Source organism: Conger conger, chromosome 12 (assembly GCF_963514075.1).
Source record: "Conger conger chromosome 12, fConCon1.1, whole genome shotgun sequence".
NCBI classification, from domain to species: domain Eukaryota; kingdom Metazoa; phylum Chordata; class Actinopteri; order Anguilliformes; family Congridae; genus Conger; species Conger conger.
The window spans coordinates 23,911,343-23,924,912 of NC_083771.1; the positions used below are offsets into that span (position 1 = coordinate 23,911,343).

The following is a 13,570-nucleotide window of genomic DNA, read 5'->3' on the forward strand; positions in this document are numbered from 1 at the left end:
TAGCCTTGTTCTTCTCTGTGATTGGATGGTTCTGATTTCATCTGCTCTGTAATTGGATGGTTCTGAGTTCATTTGCACTGTGATTGGATGGTTCTGAATTAATCCACTCTGTGATTGGATGATTCTGAATTAATCCACTCTGATTGGATGGTTCTGAGTTAATTCACACTGATTGGATGGTTCTGAATTAATCTGCTCTGTGATTGGATGGTTCTGATTCAGTCTTCTCTATGAGTGGATGGTCCTGAGTTAATCAGCTCTCTGATTGGATGGTTCTGAGTTAATCCACTCTGTGATTGGATGTTCCTGACTGCGAGGTCACTCCCTCTCTGATCTCCCCTACAGATAATCCTCGGCACTGCCTGTCCTGCACCGAGGGCTTCTATCAGTGAGTTGATCCTTCTCTCACTCCACCCCTGTGTGTTATTCTGCATTCACCCCCTAATCTGTCCTTCAGTTCCCCCCCTCAAACGCCTCAGACCACCTTTAGGGACAGTGTAGTGTATATGGAAAGTTTTGTGTATTGGTGTGTGAGATGAATTTGTCCATGGTTAAATGATGTGTGAATCAGGATGTTCTGACTTGTCTCTGTTTAAGCCTGACTCGTTCTGTTTGGTGCATTTCAGTAGTTTGTTCAGTTTTAGTGCGTGAATCTGAGCTTGTGTGTGTGTGTGTTTGTGTGTGTGTAGATTTGAAGAGTTCAGTTTGAGGGCTTGAGTGTGGGGGTGTGTTCTGTGTTCTGAGTAGTTTGTTCATTTGGAGCACTTGAGTCTGAGCGTGTGTGTGTGTGTGTGTGCTCTGCATGCAGGTGTGAGTGTGTGAGTTTGAGCGTGTGTATTCTGCATGCAGGTTTGAGTGTGTGAGTCTGAGTGTGTGTGTGTGTGTGTTCTGCGTGCAGGTTTGAGTGTGTGAGTCTGAGCGTGTGTGTGTGTGCTCTGTGTGCAGGTTTGAGTGTGTGAGTCTTAGCGTGTGTGTGTGTGTGTGTTCTGCGTGCAGGTTTGAGTGTGTGAGTCTGAGCAGGTTTGTGTGTGTGAGTCTGAATGTGTGTGTGTTTGCTCTTTGTGCAGGTTTGAGTGTGTGAGTCTGAGCATGTGTGTGTGTGTGTTCTACGTGCAGGTTTGATTGTGTGAGTCTGAGGAGGTTTGTGTGTGTGTGTGTGCTCTCTATACAGGTTCCAGGACAGCTGCTATAAGGCGTGTCCGGCGAAGTCGTACAGTGTGGAGGAGGAGATGACGTGTGTGAAATGCCCTGAGACCTGCGTCAGCTGCAACCAGAAGGAGTGCTTCTGGTGTGAAGCTGACCTCTTCCTGTCAGGTGTGTGTGTGTGTTTGGGTTCATGTGTGTGTGTGTGTGTGTGTGTGTGTTTGGGTTTGTGTGTGTGTGTGTTTGGGTTTGTGTGTGTGTTTGGGTTTGTGTGTGTGTGTGTGTTTGGGCTCGTGTGTGTGTGTGTGTGTGTTTGGGTTTGTGTGTGTGTATGTGTGTGTTTGGGTTTGTGTGTGTGTGTCTGCGTGTGTTATACTCACCTTATGAAATGCTCTTGTTAGACCACACTTGGAGTACTGCGTGCAGTTCTGGGGACCGCATTATAAGAAAGATATAGAGGCCCTGGATAAGGTTCAGAAAAGGGCAACCAGATTGAATCCATGTATAAAAGATAAGAATGATGAGGATGAACTTAAAATGCTTAATCTCTTTAAGTTTAGTAAAAGGAGCCTTAGGGATGATTTGATTGAGGCTTTTAAATTCATTAAAGGGATTAACAAACTGAACTATAGGCAATTCTTCAAGGTGAGTTCAGGTTTCAAGACCAGGCATACTACATTGATAGATACTATTTCGTTTTTAGGCAAACTAAGCAGTAGGTACACTTAGTGGTAGGAAAAGGCGAGCATTGCTGGGCTGAATGGCCTGTTCTCACCATTATGCTATGTTATGTGAGTGCGTCTGTATGTGTGTGTGATGGTATATGAGTGTGTGTCTGTATGTGTGTGATGGTATATGAGTGTGTGTGTCTGTATGTGTGTGATGGTATATGAGTGTGTGTGTCTGTATGTGTGTGATGGTATATGAGTGTGTGTGTCTGATGGTAATGGGATGTGTTCTGCTTCAGATGGCCAGTGTGTACAGCAGTGTGAGGAAGGTTACTATGGCGACGAGGAAAGTCAGGAGTGTGAGCGTTGCCATGGCGACTGCAGGACGTGCAGTGGCCCTGATGAAGATGACTGTGACTCCTGTGAGGAGGGGGCGCAGCTTGATGATGGAGTGTGTGTGAGACAGCAGAGCCCCTGTCCCTGGAGCAGCTTCCTGACTGGTGAGCTGTCACACAGACACACACACACACACAACCACACACACACACACACACACACTATACACACACCCACAAATGCACACACACACACACACACACACAACACACTCACACACAGACTCACACACATACACACACACATACACAACACACACACACATACACACACACACACTCACACACCCACACACACACAACACACACACTCACACACACTCACACACCCACACACACATTATACACACATACACACACACACTCACACACACATACACACACCCACACTCACATAACACTCACTGTTAAAACAACACACATGCTCACAACACACACACAGATGCACATGCACACAAATCACACTTATACACACACATGCACACACACTCGGTTAACACTCACTATTACACAACACACACACTCACATAACACTCACTGTTACACAACACGCACACACACACACACACACACACACGCATAACACTCACTGTTACACAACACACACGCACACACACTAGCATAACACTAACTGTTAAACACACATGCACACACACACACACACACACACACACACATATATACAGTCGGGCCATAAATATTTGGACATTGACAAAGTTACAGTTTTTTTTACAATCACTTCGACCCTAATCTCACAAGCTTGTGCTCAAAACCTTAGACACAACACTCAAAATGGTAAGCACTTGTTACTGCCTGTTTGCCTGTTCAAAACATGCATTGTGTATTCATATCTTTGAAGAAATCTTGCACTTCCAAACAAAAGATACCTATAGATTCAGTCATTATTTGTTTTTACAATACTTTACTGTAAATGTTTTTATATATATATATATATATATATATATATATATAATTATAACATACTGGCCGCCTTACAGCAAGGAGGTCCTGGGTGCGAATCCCAGTCGGCCGGGACCTCTCTGTGTGGAGTTTGCATGTTCTCCCCAAAAATGAAATAGTCATTTTTGAATACTTGGTTGTATTGCACTTTATTGTCAGTTTGTCCTACAAGCGATACTAAAACTCTTTGCATTTTAATGGATCTCTATTGGAATTGGGGAGTGGGACTAGGTTCATCTGTAAATTATGCTGATACAGTATAGAACACTGAATGACTTTACGTCGTAAAGGGTCCAAGGTATCAAGTGAGCTGGAAACCGTAATGCTGATGTCAGATATGCAGCAGATATGGATGGATGACTTCAAGGGTTGTTTCTCCTGAATCATTTCAATAATAATTCTTCAGTAGGACAATTATTGAGGAGAAACAACCCTTGAAGTGATCCTTGATGACTTAAAGCCATATCACTTTCAGCTCATATTCATTATTTACTTCCAACTCTAATATCCTGTGGTAGACAGCTAAAATAATAATAACGTATATTTATGGTCCTGAGCATACGTATGTCTCTGAGCGGCTGTGGCTGACTGGCTGTGTTCTGTGCTGCTCTGCAGATGCAGGGGCGTGTGAGTCCTGTCACTCCTCGTGCGAGACCTGTTGGGGGAAGGAGAGGAACCAGTGCAGCAAATGTGGGAAAGGTGAGTCTGTCTGTCTGTCAGTCAGTCAGTCTGTCTTTGTTTGTGTCTATTTGTGAGTGACTGAAACTGTGTAACAGATTGCCCCTTTGGATTCCCTGTGTAACCTCCCTCTCTGACTCTCTGTGTAACCCCTCTCTGACTCCTCTCTGACTCTCTGTGTAGCTCCTCTTCCTGACTCCTCTCTGACTCCTCTCTGAATCTCTGTGTAACTCCTCCCTCTGACTCCCTGTGTAACTCCTCTCTCTGACTCCTCCCTGACTCCCTGTGTAACTCCTCCCTCTGACTCCCTGTGTAACTCCTCTCTCTGACTCCTCCCTGACTCCCTGTGTAACTCCTCTCTCTGACTCCTCCCTGACTCCCTGTGTAACTCCTCTCTCTGACTCCCGCCTGACTCCCTGTGTAACACCTCTTTCTGACTCCTCCCTGACTCCCTGTGTAACTCCTCTCTCTGACTCCTCTCTCTGACTCCCTGTGTAACCCCTCTCTCTGACTCCTCTCTGACTCTCTGTGTAGCTCCTCTTCCTGACTCCTCTCTGACTCCTCTCTGACTCCTCTCTGAATCTCTGTGTAACTCCTCCCTCTGACTCCCTGTGTAACTCCTCTCTCTGACTCCTCCCTGACTCCCTGTGTAACTCCTCCCTCTGACTCCCTGTGTAACTCCTCTCTCTGACTCCTCCCTGACTCCCTGTGTAACTCCTCTCTCTGACTCCTCCATGACTCCCTGTGTAACTCCTCTCTCTGACTCCCGCCTGACTCCCTGTGTAACACCTCTTTCTGACTCCTCCCTGACTCCCTGTGTAACTCCTCTCTCTGACTCCTCCCTGACTCCCTGTGTAACTCCTCCCTGACTCCTCTCTCTGACTCCCTGTGTAACTCCTCTCTCTGACTCCTCCCTGACTCCCTGTGTAACTCCTCTCTCTGACTCCTCCCTGACTCCCTGTGTTACCCCCCTCTCTGACTCCTCCCTGACTCCCTGTGTTACCCCTCTCTCTGACTCCTCCCTGACTCCCTGTGTTACCCCCCTCTCTGACTCCTCCCTGACTCCCTGTGTTACCCCTCTCTCTGACTCCTCCCTGACTCCCTGTGTTACCCCCCTCTCTGACTCCTCCCTGTCTCCCTGTGTAACTCCTCTCTCTGACTCCTCTCTCTGACTCCCTGTGTAACTCCTCTCTCTGACTCCCTGTGTAACTCCTCCCTGACTCCTCTCTCTGACTCCCTGTGTAACTCCTCTCTCTGACTCCTCCCTGACTCCCTGTGTAACTCCTCCCTCTGACTCCCTATGTAACTCCTCTCTCTGACTCCTCCCTGACTCCCTGTGTAACTCCTCTCTCTGACTCCTCCCTGACTCCCTGTGTAACTCCTCTCTCTGACTCCTCTCCCTGACTCCCTGTGTAACTCCTCTCTCTGACTCCTCCCTGACTCCCTGTGTAACTCATCTCTCTGACTCCTCCCTGACTCCCTGTGTTACCCCCCTCTCTGACTCCTCCCTGACTCCCTGTGTTACCCCTCTCTCTGACTCCTCCCTGACTCCCTGTGTTACCCCCCTCTCTGACTCCTCCCTGACTCCCTGTGTTACCCCTCTCTCTGACTCCTCCCTGACTCCCTGTGTTACCCCCCCCCCCCCCCACCCTCTCTCTGACTCCAGGCAGGTTCCTCAGCGCCCAGCAGACGTGTGTGGGGAGGTGCCCGGCGGGGAGCTTTGGGAGCGGGCGCAGGCGTTGTGAGGCGTGCCCTGCTGGGTGTGCCCTGTGTGGGGAGGAGGGGCTATGCCTCCGGTGCCTGTCTGGCCTCAGCGAGCCGCTCTACCTGCAGGAGGGGCAGTGTGTGCGCCAGTGTCTCAGGTTCGAGAGCCCGGGTCTGTATGTGACCACACAGCCTGCCTGTTCTGAGAGGTTATAACAGCACAGACAAGCTGAAACAGAAGTTAGAGCAGTATGGAGGAGGGGGACGTCAAACGCTGTGTGGATATTGATTGGAGGGGAACGGGAAATTGGCAGACATTAGATCAACATCCTGGACATTTCCACTGGTACACGATGACGTGTATTATAGTTGTAATTTCTTTTTAATATATACTGTAGTTTAAGATGTGGTCGTATGGTTATGAAGAATTGACTAAATTGAGGAAAAGGTGCATTTTGATGTTTCTGTGTCTGTAGGGGGTACCCTGCTGGGCAGGTGTGTGAGAGCTGTGTGCCGGGGTGTGTGTCGTGTGCAGGGAATGCCACACACTGCCTGCTCTGTGCGGAGCCTCTGCTGCTGCTGGCGCACAGCTGTGCTGCAGCCTGCCCCCTGAGACTCCTCCCCCTGGGGGGGCGCTGCCAGCCCTGCCCCCCCGCCTGCCTCCGCTGCTCCACCAGCAACCTGTGCGTGGGTGAGTACCACCCCTCACTCTCTCTCTCTCTCTCTCTCTCTCTACCCCTCTCTGTCACCCCCCCTCGCGCTCTCTCTCTCTACCCCTCTCTCACCCCCCCCTCTTGCTCTCTCTCTCTCTACCCATCTCTCTCTCTCTCTCCACCCCTCTCTCTCTCTCCCCCTCTCACCCCCTCTCGCTCTCTCTCTCTACCATCTCTCTCTCTCCACCCCTTTCTCTCTCTCTCTACCGATCTCTCTCTCTCTCCCCCTCTCCATCCCCTTCTCTCTCCATTCCTCTCTGTCTCTTCCATCCCTTTCCTTCTTTCTCCATCCCTCTCTCCATCCCTCCTTCTTTCTCCATCCCTCTCTCTGTCCATCCCTCTCTCTGTCTCTCCCTCGCTCTCCATCCCTCTCTCTGTCTCTTCCTCTCTCCATCCCTCTCTCCCCTTTCTCTGTCTCTCCATCCCTCTCTCAATTCAATTCACATTTTTTCAATGCAATGTGTTTTATTGGCATGACATACATACAATATTGCCAAAGCAGTACATATAAAACACACACACACAAATACAGCTATTCCTTTAAGGTCATTTTTCAAGACACAAAACTCAAAACCCAAAACTCACTTTTTTCCATTGCTTGGATACAATATACCTCAACAAAAAATCATTTGTTCGCTGTACTTAATGTAATGTATTAGCATTTCAAAATGAAATACACACATTACATTTGAAAATACTGTCTTTTCATTCATTACATCTCAATTCAATGCATCTAACTACCCATGTATCCAATCTATTTTTTCATTTGTCTACTTTTGTAATTTTTGGGTCGGATGTGAAATAGATTGGATGTTGCCCTACTAGCACCAGCACAGGGGGCATTTATCGACCACTAGTTGTGGTCTTTCTAAAAGTGGAGCTACTCTAAGCCATAAAATGTGGTGTGCATGAAACTATGATATTTTTGTTCTCAAAAAATAAGTAGGCCTAGTTAGTGTTCAAAACGCGAAGTAAAACTCTGTAGGTAGCTGACACCGCAGTCACTATAGCATACCAGGTCCAGCAGCACAGCAATCCAACCTACAGGCTTGAGGCCCGGGACTCACCATGGCTTAGGAAAAATGTCATCTGTCTCTTTCCCTCTCTGTCAGAGTGTGAGGAGCCTCATGTCCTCTATGAGGGACACTGTGTGGAGGAATGTCCGACTGGATTTTTCCTGAATGTGGGAGAGAAGGTGTGTGAGCGGTGTTCCAGGCCGGACCAGGGACCCTGCCGAGTGTGCACTGATCCCGGAAGCGTCTGGCACAAAGGAAAATGCTGGAGTGAGTGTCCGAGCAACACTTACCACGACCTGCAGATCGGGGAGTGCAAGGGTATGTATGCAGACTGACTCTGATTCACTGCCCACTGACTGTGAATGAGTCACTGCTTCTTGAGTTTTTATAAGTGCTGATTGCCTGTGTATTAATGATCAGTGCTCGCTGACTCTGTGTAAATGAGTCAGTGCTCTCTGACTCTGTGAATGAGTCAGTGCTCCCTGACTCTGTAAATAAGTCAGTTCTCTCTGACTCTCTGTCCCCAGAGTGTGAGGAGTCCTGTCTGACCTGTGTGGGCCTGGGTTCGAGTCAGTGCAGCAGCTGCAGGGAGGGGCTGGAGTTGGACGGGGAGGGCCGGTGCGTGGGTATCCCAGCGTGCACCGCTCAGTCCTACAGGGACGCGCAGGGGCGCTGCCAGCCCTGCCACAGCCACTGCGTCCGCTGCTCAGGACCCAGCAAGCTGCACTGCCTCGGCTGTGGCCCCGGCCACTTCCTCCTTAGTGAGTCAGCACAAAATGGCCGCCACAGGGACCACAGTGTGCATCTTACTTCACAGGTCCAGGGATCTCATGGTGCTGTCTGTGGTGTGTGTGTATCTGTGTGTATCTGTGTGTATATGTGTCTGTGTGTGCATGTGTGTGTGCTGTGTGTATCTGTGTGTATCTGTGTATGTATGTGTGTGTGTATGTGGTGTGTGTGTGTGTTGTGTGTATCTGTGTGTATCTGTGTATCTGTGTATGTGTGTGTGTATGTGGTGTGTGTGTATGTGTGTGTCTGTGTGTGTATCTGTGTGTATGTGTGTGCATGTGTGTGTGTTGTGTGTATCTGTGTGTGTGTGTGTGTGTGTGTCTGTGTGTATGTATGTGTATGTGTATGAGTGTCTGTGTATGTGGTGTGTGTGTATGTGTGTGTCTGTGTGTATCTGTGTGTATATGTGTGTATATGTGTGTGTGTGTGTGTGTGTGTGTGTGTATGCGGTGTGTGTGTATGTGGTGTGTGTGTGTATGTGTATGTGTGTTTCCTCAGACGGCAGCTGTTTTGATGTCTGTCCCGTGGGGTTCCTGAGAGACACTGAGCGGTGGCAGTGTGAGCCCTGTCACCCGTCCTGTCTGTCCTGTGTGGGCCGGCTCAGCCAGGGCTGCCTCACCTGCAAACCACACCTGTTCCGCCAGGGCAAGGAGTGTGTGCACACCTGCCAGCCCAGGTAGGGCACTGTGACCAGACAGCCTGTCACGCACACACACACACACACAGCCTGTCGCGGCACGCAAGCCCAAATGTTTCCTCTCATTTCCCATTCCCATGGTAAACTTTGGTTATCTGTTTATCAGAAACTGTGTAGATATCTTAATTGGCTGTAAATGTTATTTAAGCAAGATACTACCTTCTCAATGTTCAAGGTTGTTGGCAGATATGGACAGATGAGATGCAGTCACTGTTCACCTGAAGCTGAAAATGTGCTGGGATATGCAGTATTTCAGCACACAGTTCACCGCATGGCATAATGTGGTATTATGTAAACATACACATATGGAGCCCGAGTGTATTGTACTATTTGTTCTATTGTGCTCAGAACATGAACATTGGGTGTCTTAGTTGGACACAGTAAAATAGGACTGTAGAGTTGAAATAACACTTAAATTACAATTAACATTTTACTGTGTACCTGTTTTTAATGTCTCAATAGTGCTGTGTTTGGTCACACACACACACACACACACACACACACACACACACAGACACACACACACACACACCCACAGACACGCACGCACACACACACACACACACACACATACACATACTTGCCTGCACACGCATGCACACACAAACACACACGCGCAGATGCACAAGCATGCACGAACACACGCACGCTCTGTCCGTGTGGAAAAGTGACCTCAGTCCTGTGCTCTGCTCAGTTACTACGGTAACGTGTCGACGGGGGCGTGTGAGCGCTGTGACCTCAGCTGTGGAGAGTGCTCGGGGGGCGGGGCTGCTCGCTGTCTGAGCTGCGCTGACGGACACCTGTACCTGCGGACACACGGACACTGCCATCCATCCTGCCCTCCAGGCCACTACCCCGACACCCGTGAGCAGACCTGCGAGAGCTGCCACTCCTCCTGTAGAACCTGCACAGGTAACAGCCTGGGTACTCTCCTGTAGAACCTGCACAGGTAACAGCCTGGGTACTCTCCTGTAGAACCTGCACAGGTAACAGCCTGGGTACTCTCCTGTAGAACCTGCACAGGTAACAGCCTGGGTACTCTCCTGTATAACCTGCACAGGTAACAGCCTGGGTACTCTCCTGTAGAACCTGCACAGGTAACAGCCTGGGTACTCTCCTGTAGAACCTGCACAGGTAACAGCCTGGGTACTCTCCTGTAGAACCTGCACAGGTAACAGCCTGGGTGCTCTCCTGTAGAACCTGCACAGGTAACAGAGCCTGGGTTCTCTCCTGTAGAACCTGCACAGGTAACAGCCTGGGTGCTCTCCTGTAGAACATGCACAGGTAACAGAGCCTGGGTGCTCTCCTGTAGAACCTGCACAGGTAACAGCCTGGGCACTCTCCTGTAGAACCTGCACAGGTAACAGCCTGGGTGCTCCCCTGTAGAACCTGCACAGGTAACAGCCTGGGTACTCTCCTGTAGAACCTGCACAGGTAACAGCCTGGGTACTCTCCTGTAGAACCTGCACAGGTAACAGCCTGGGATGTGTACCTGCACACTCAGTGGTCCTCACCCCTGGTCCTGGAGAGCCACAGGGTGTGCTGGGGTCCTCACTCCTGGTCCTGGAGAGCCCCAGGGTGTGCTGGGGTCTTCACTCCTGGTCTTGGAGGGCCGCAGAGTATGCTGGGGTCCTCACTCCTGGTCCTGGAGAGTCGTAGGGAGTGCTGGGGTCCTCACCCCAGGTCCTGGAGAGCTGCAGCGTCTCCAGGCTTTTACTTTGCTTTTACTATTTGTAACAAAAAAGGGCATTTGCAGTTTAGCAATTTTTCCACGTTTTACAAATTAGACTATTGTGTTAAGTATTTTGCCATTTTTTCACAAACCATACTTTTCATCAAAACTTTCTTCAAAAACATGTAAATTATTCATCTCCATAAAAAATATATTTTTTATCATAGCATCAGAAACATTTGTATTAATTTATTTCATGATTGTTGATTATATCAACATGATTTGCAATTCGACTGCAACTTTTTTAGGAATTTGTATATATTTAGCCATTTTGCACAGAAACACATTAATGTGTAAAAGCTGTCAGGCTCACAGTTCATGTTATGTCTTGTCAGATAAGGGGTTCCTGGCCTGTGATTCATGTCACCATGGATACAGACTTTCTGGAGGGATGTGTGAGTCCCGTTGCATCATGGGACAATACCCTGTTCCTGAGGTAACAGAATTGTCTGGAGCAATCCTGCACTACCAAACACCTCATAGTAATTCATAGCTTGCCAGGACATGAGGTGGAGGCAGAAACACTAGGGATTTTCAAGACTGGGCTAGATACAGTACTAAATACTATCTAGCTTTTAGGTGAGCGAAGCTTTTGGTACATTAGTGGGAGGAAAAGGTGAGCATTGCTGGACTGAATGGCCTGTTCTCATCATTATGTTGTGCTACGTTATAAGAAAGATATAGAGGCACTGGAAAAGGTTCAGAGAAGGGCAACCAGATTGATTCCTTGTATTAAAGATAAGAGTTATAAGGACAGACTGAAGATGCTTAATCTCTAAGAAAAATCTTTTCGTTTACTAATCTCTTTGTAAAAGGAGACTTAGGGGGTATTTGAGGATTTTAAATTCATTAAAGGGATCAACAAAGTGAATTATAGGCGATTCTTCAGGGTGTGTTTGGTTAGCAGAACGAGAAGGCACAAATGGAAATTGGCAAAAGAGAAATTCCGTACAGATATTAGGAAGTATTTTTATCACAGCGTGTGGTCAATGTGTGGAATAGCTTGCCAGTACATGTAGTGGAGGCAGAAACACTGGGGGTTTTCAAGACCAGGCTTGATACGGTATTAGATACTATTTAGCTTTTAGGCAAACTAGGCAGTAGGTATACTTAGAGGTAGGAAAAGGCAAGCATTGCTGGGCTGAATTTCCTGTTCTCGCCATTCCCTTGTGTTATTTATGCTATGTTGTCATGTTATGCTGTCCTATGTTATGCTGGACTATGTTATGCTGTGCTATATAAGCCATACATGGCCTGCTGTTCCAGAGCACCCCCCTGAGGTGCGAGAGGTGCGATGCATCCTGCCTGGCCTGTCATGGCCCCAGCCCCCACAACTGCACCCTGTGTCCGGCAATGGACCTCCTGACCACAGAGGGGCGCTGTCTCCCATGCTGCGGGAATGAGACACAGCCAGAGTGCTGCAACTGCACAGAGACACGTGGTAAAACCATAGAGTTCCGTGGGTAAAGCCCCATCACTACACAGTAAAGCCCCTCTGTTGCACTGAAATGGGAAATGTGCGGTGTTTTGTTTGATTAAACCAACTTATTGAGCAGTGGTAACCAGCCTCGGTCCTGGGGGAACCCTGTGTGTGCTGGTTTTCATTCCAACCACATTCATGATCCCACAAATTAATGTTAACCTGAGATCTTTATTCTAATGTTGAGCATTGCCATTTCCGACAATGTGGCTTAAGAGGGTGAATAATTGCTCTAAACACAGAAAAAAACAAATTAAGCAAAATGTAAAATTTTGTTAAAATTCTAGGATTGCAACTGTGGTTGGAATGAAAACCAGCACACTCTGGGGTCCCCCAGGACTGAGGCTGGGCACCACTGTTATGGTGCCCTCCTTTTACATCATTATATGGAGTACAGTCACATTATCTGGAAGGGTACACTGAACAAAACTGTGTATGGACATGTCTGTCTGTCTGTCTGTCTGTCTGCCCCGGTTTCGTCTCTATCCCTAGATCAATGTGTCCTCAGAACTAACTTCGCTCTCCACAACATGGATGCTTCAACTGGTACCTCTGTGGTCTTCATCACCACCATCATGCTCCTGCTCCTGGGTCTCGGAACCATAGTCTTCCTCATCTGGCGGGGGCGGTCCAAACGGCAGCCCCAGGAGAGCGCGCGTGGGTACGAGAAGCTCGGGGGCCACAGGGGCCCCGCCAGCAGCACGGCACCCTCCCATCACCAGGGGACACAGCTGGTGGACCTCTCTGAGAGAGACTATGACGACGATGACGACGATGACGAGGAAGACATTGTTTACATGAGCAGGGACGGCACGGTCTATCGCAAGTTCAGATATGGACACCCAGGGGACCAGGAGGAACAGGGGCTGGAATTTCACACCAGGAAATACTCTTTCCCATAGTGATAGCATATACTCCTGATTGGTTCCCCCCCTCAACAGCAGCCGAGCAGTGGACCAATAGGATTCCCCAGAGTGTCCTCCTCCTTTACTTGGCATTCTGCAGTTGATTTGCATGACGGGTTTGAGTGGTTGGTTGTAGTTTTGTTTGCAGACAATATGGAAATATGTTTGATGTGATCATGCCATCATTATTTGCCTATTCAAAAAAAAAAAAAACCTGTGTTTTAAAACATTGATACAGAGGTGATATTTTTTTCAGTATTCCCAGAGCACAACACCAGAGCTTTTACATTTAAATTTAGCCAACTTTAAAGGCCACCAAAAACAAAACAGTGCAAATAACAAGCATTGGAACAGAGTAGGCTGAAATACTATTGATGGCATAACTAAGTTTGACAATTCACACGATGATCTTAAATTAATATTACAACGAAACAGGGGTGGAAAAGAATGTAATGCCACAGGTGCAGCTGTAATGGCTAACTGTGATTCCAGGTCTGTTATAAATGTATGAGGTCAGAGGACTGTTTTCAGCCCAGTTGATGAAGACTAATCAGTCATGATCCTCCATTTTGAATCTGCCAGGGATTCACACCTCTCCTCTGGCGGGCCTGAGGATTTCTGATGAATTAAATAAATGGCGAGAGTCATTCAAATTCACTCGGTGATCACTTTATTAGGTAGACCTGTACA

At 48.1% G+C, this 13,570-nt stretch overlaps 1 protein-coding gene across 1 annotated transcript in view; it reads left to right on the plus strand.

Moving 5' to 3' along the window:
• Positions 1–13,307, plus strand: part of LOC133141538 (proprotein convertase subtilisin/kexin type 5-like) — a 41,238-nt gene extending 27,931 nt beyond the window's left edge. The window contains exons 25-37 of the mRNA XM_061262105.1: positions 346–388; positions 1,172–1,314; positions 2,111–2,311; positions 3,782–3,865; positions 5,511–5,706; positions 6,025–6,239; positions 7,374–7,595; positions 7,805–8,038; positions 8,565–8,742; positions 9,458–9,675; positions 10,831–10,931; positions 11,762–11,936; positions 12,468–13,307. Coding sequence (XP_061118089.1) covers positions 346–388; positions 1,172–1,314; positions 2,111–2,311; positions 3,782–3,865; positions 5,511–5,706; positions 6,025–6,239; positions 7,374–7,595; positions 7,805–8,038; positions 8,565–8,742; positions 9,458–9,675; positions 10,831–10,931; positions 11,762–11,936; positions 12,468–12,877 — 2,420 coding nt within the window. The 3' untranslated portion in view covers positions 12,878–13,307. The remainder of the gene's footprint in view (positions 1–345; positions 389–1,171; positions 1,315–2,110; positions 2,312–3,781; positions 3,866–5,510; positions 5,707–6,024; positions 6,240–7,373; positions 7,596–7,804; positions 8,039–8,564; positions 8,743–9,457; positions 9,676–10,830; positions 10,932–11,761; positions 11,937–12,467) is intronic.
• Positions 13,308–13,570: the final 263 nt, after the last annotated feature.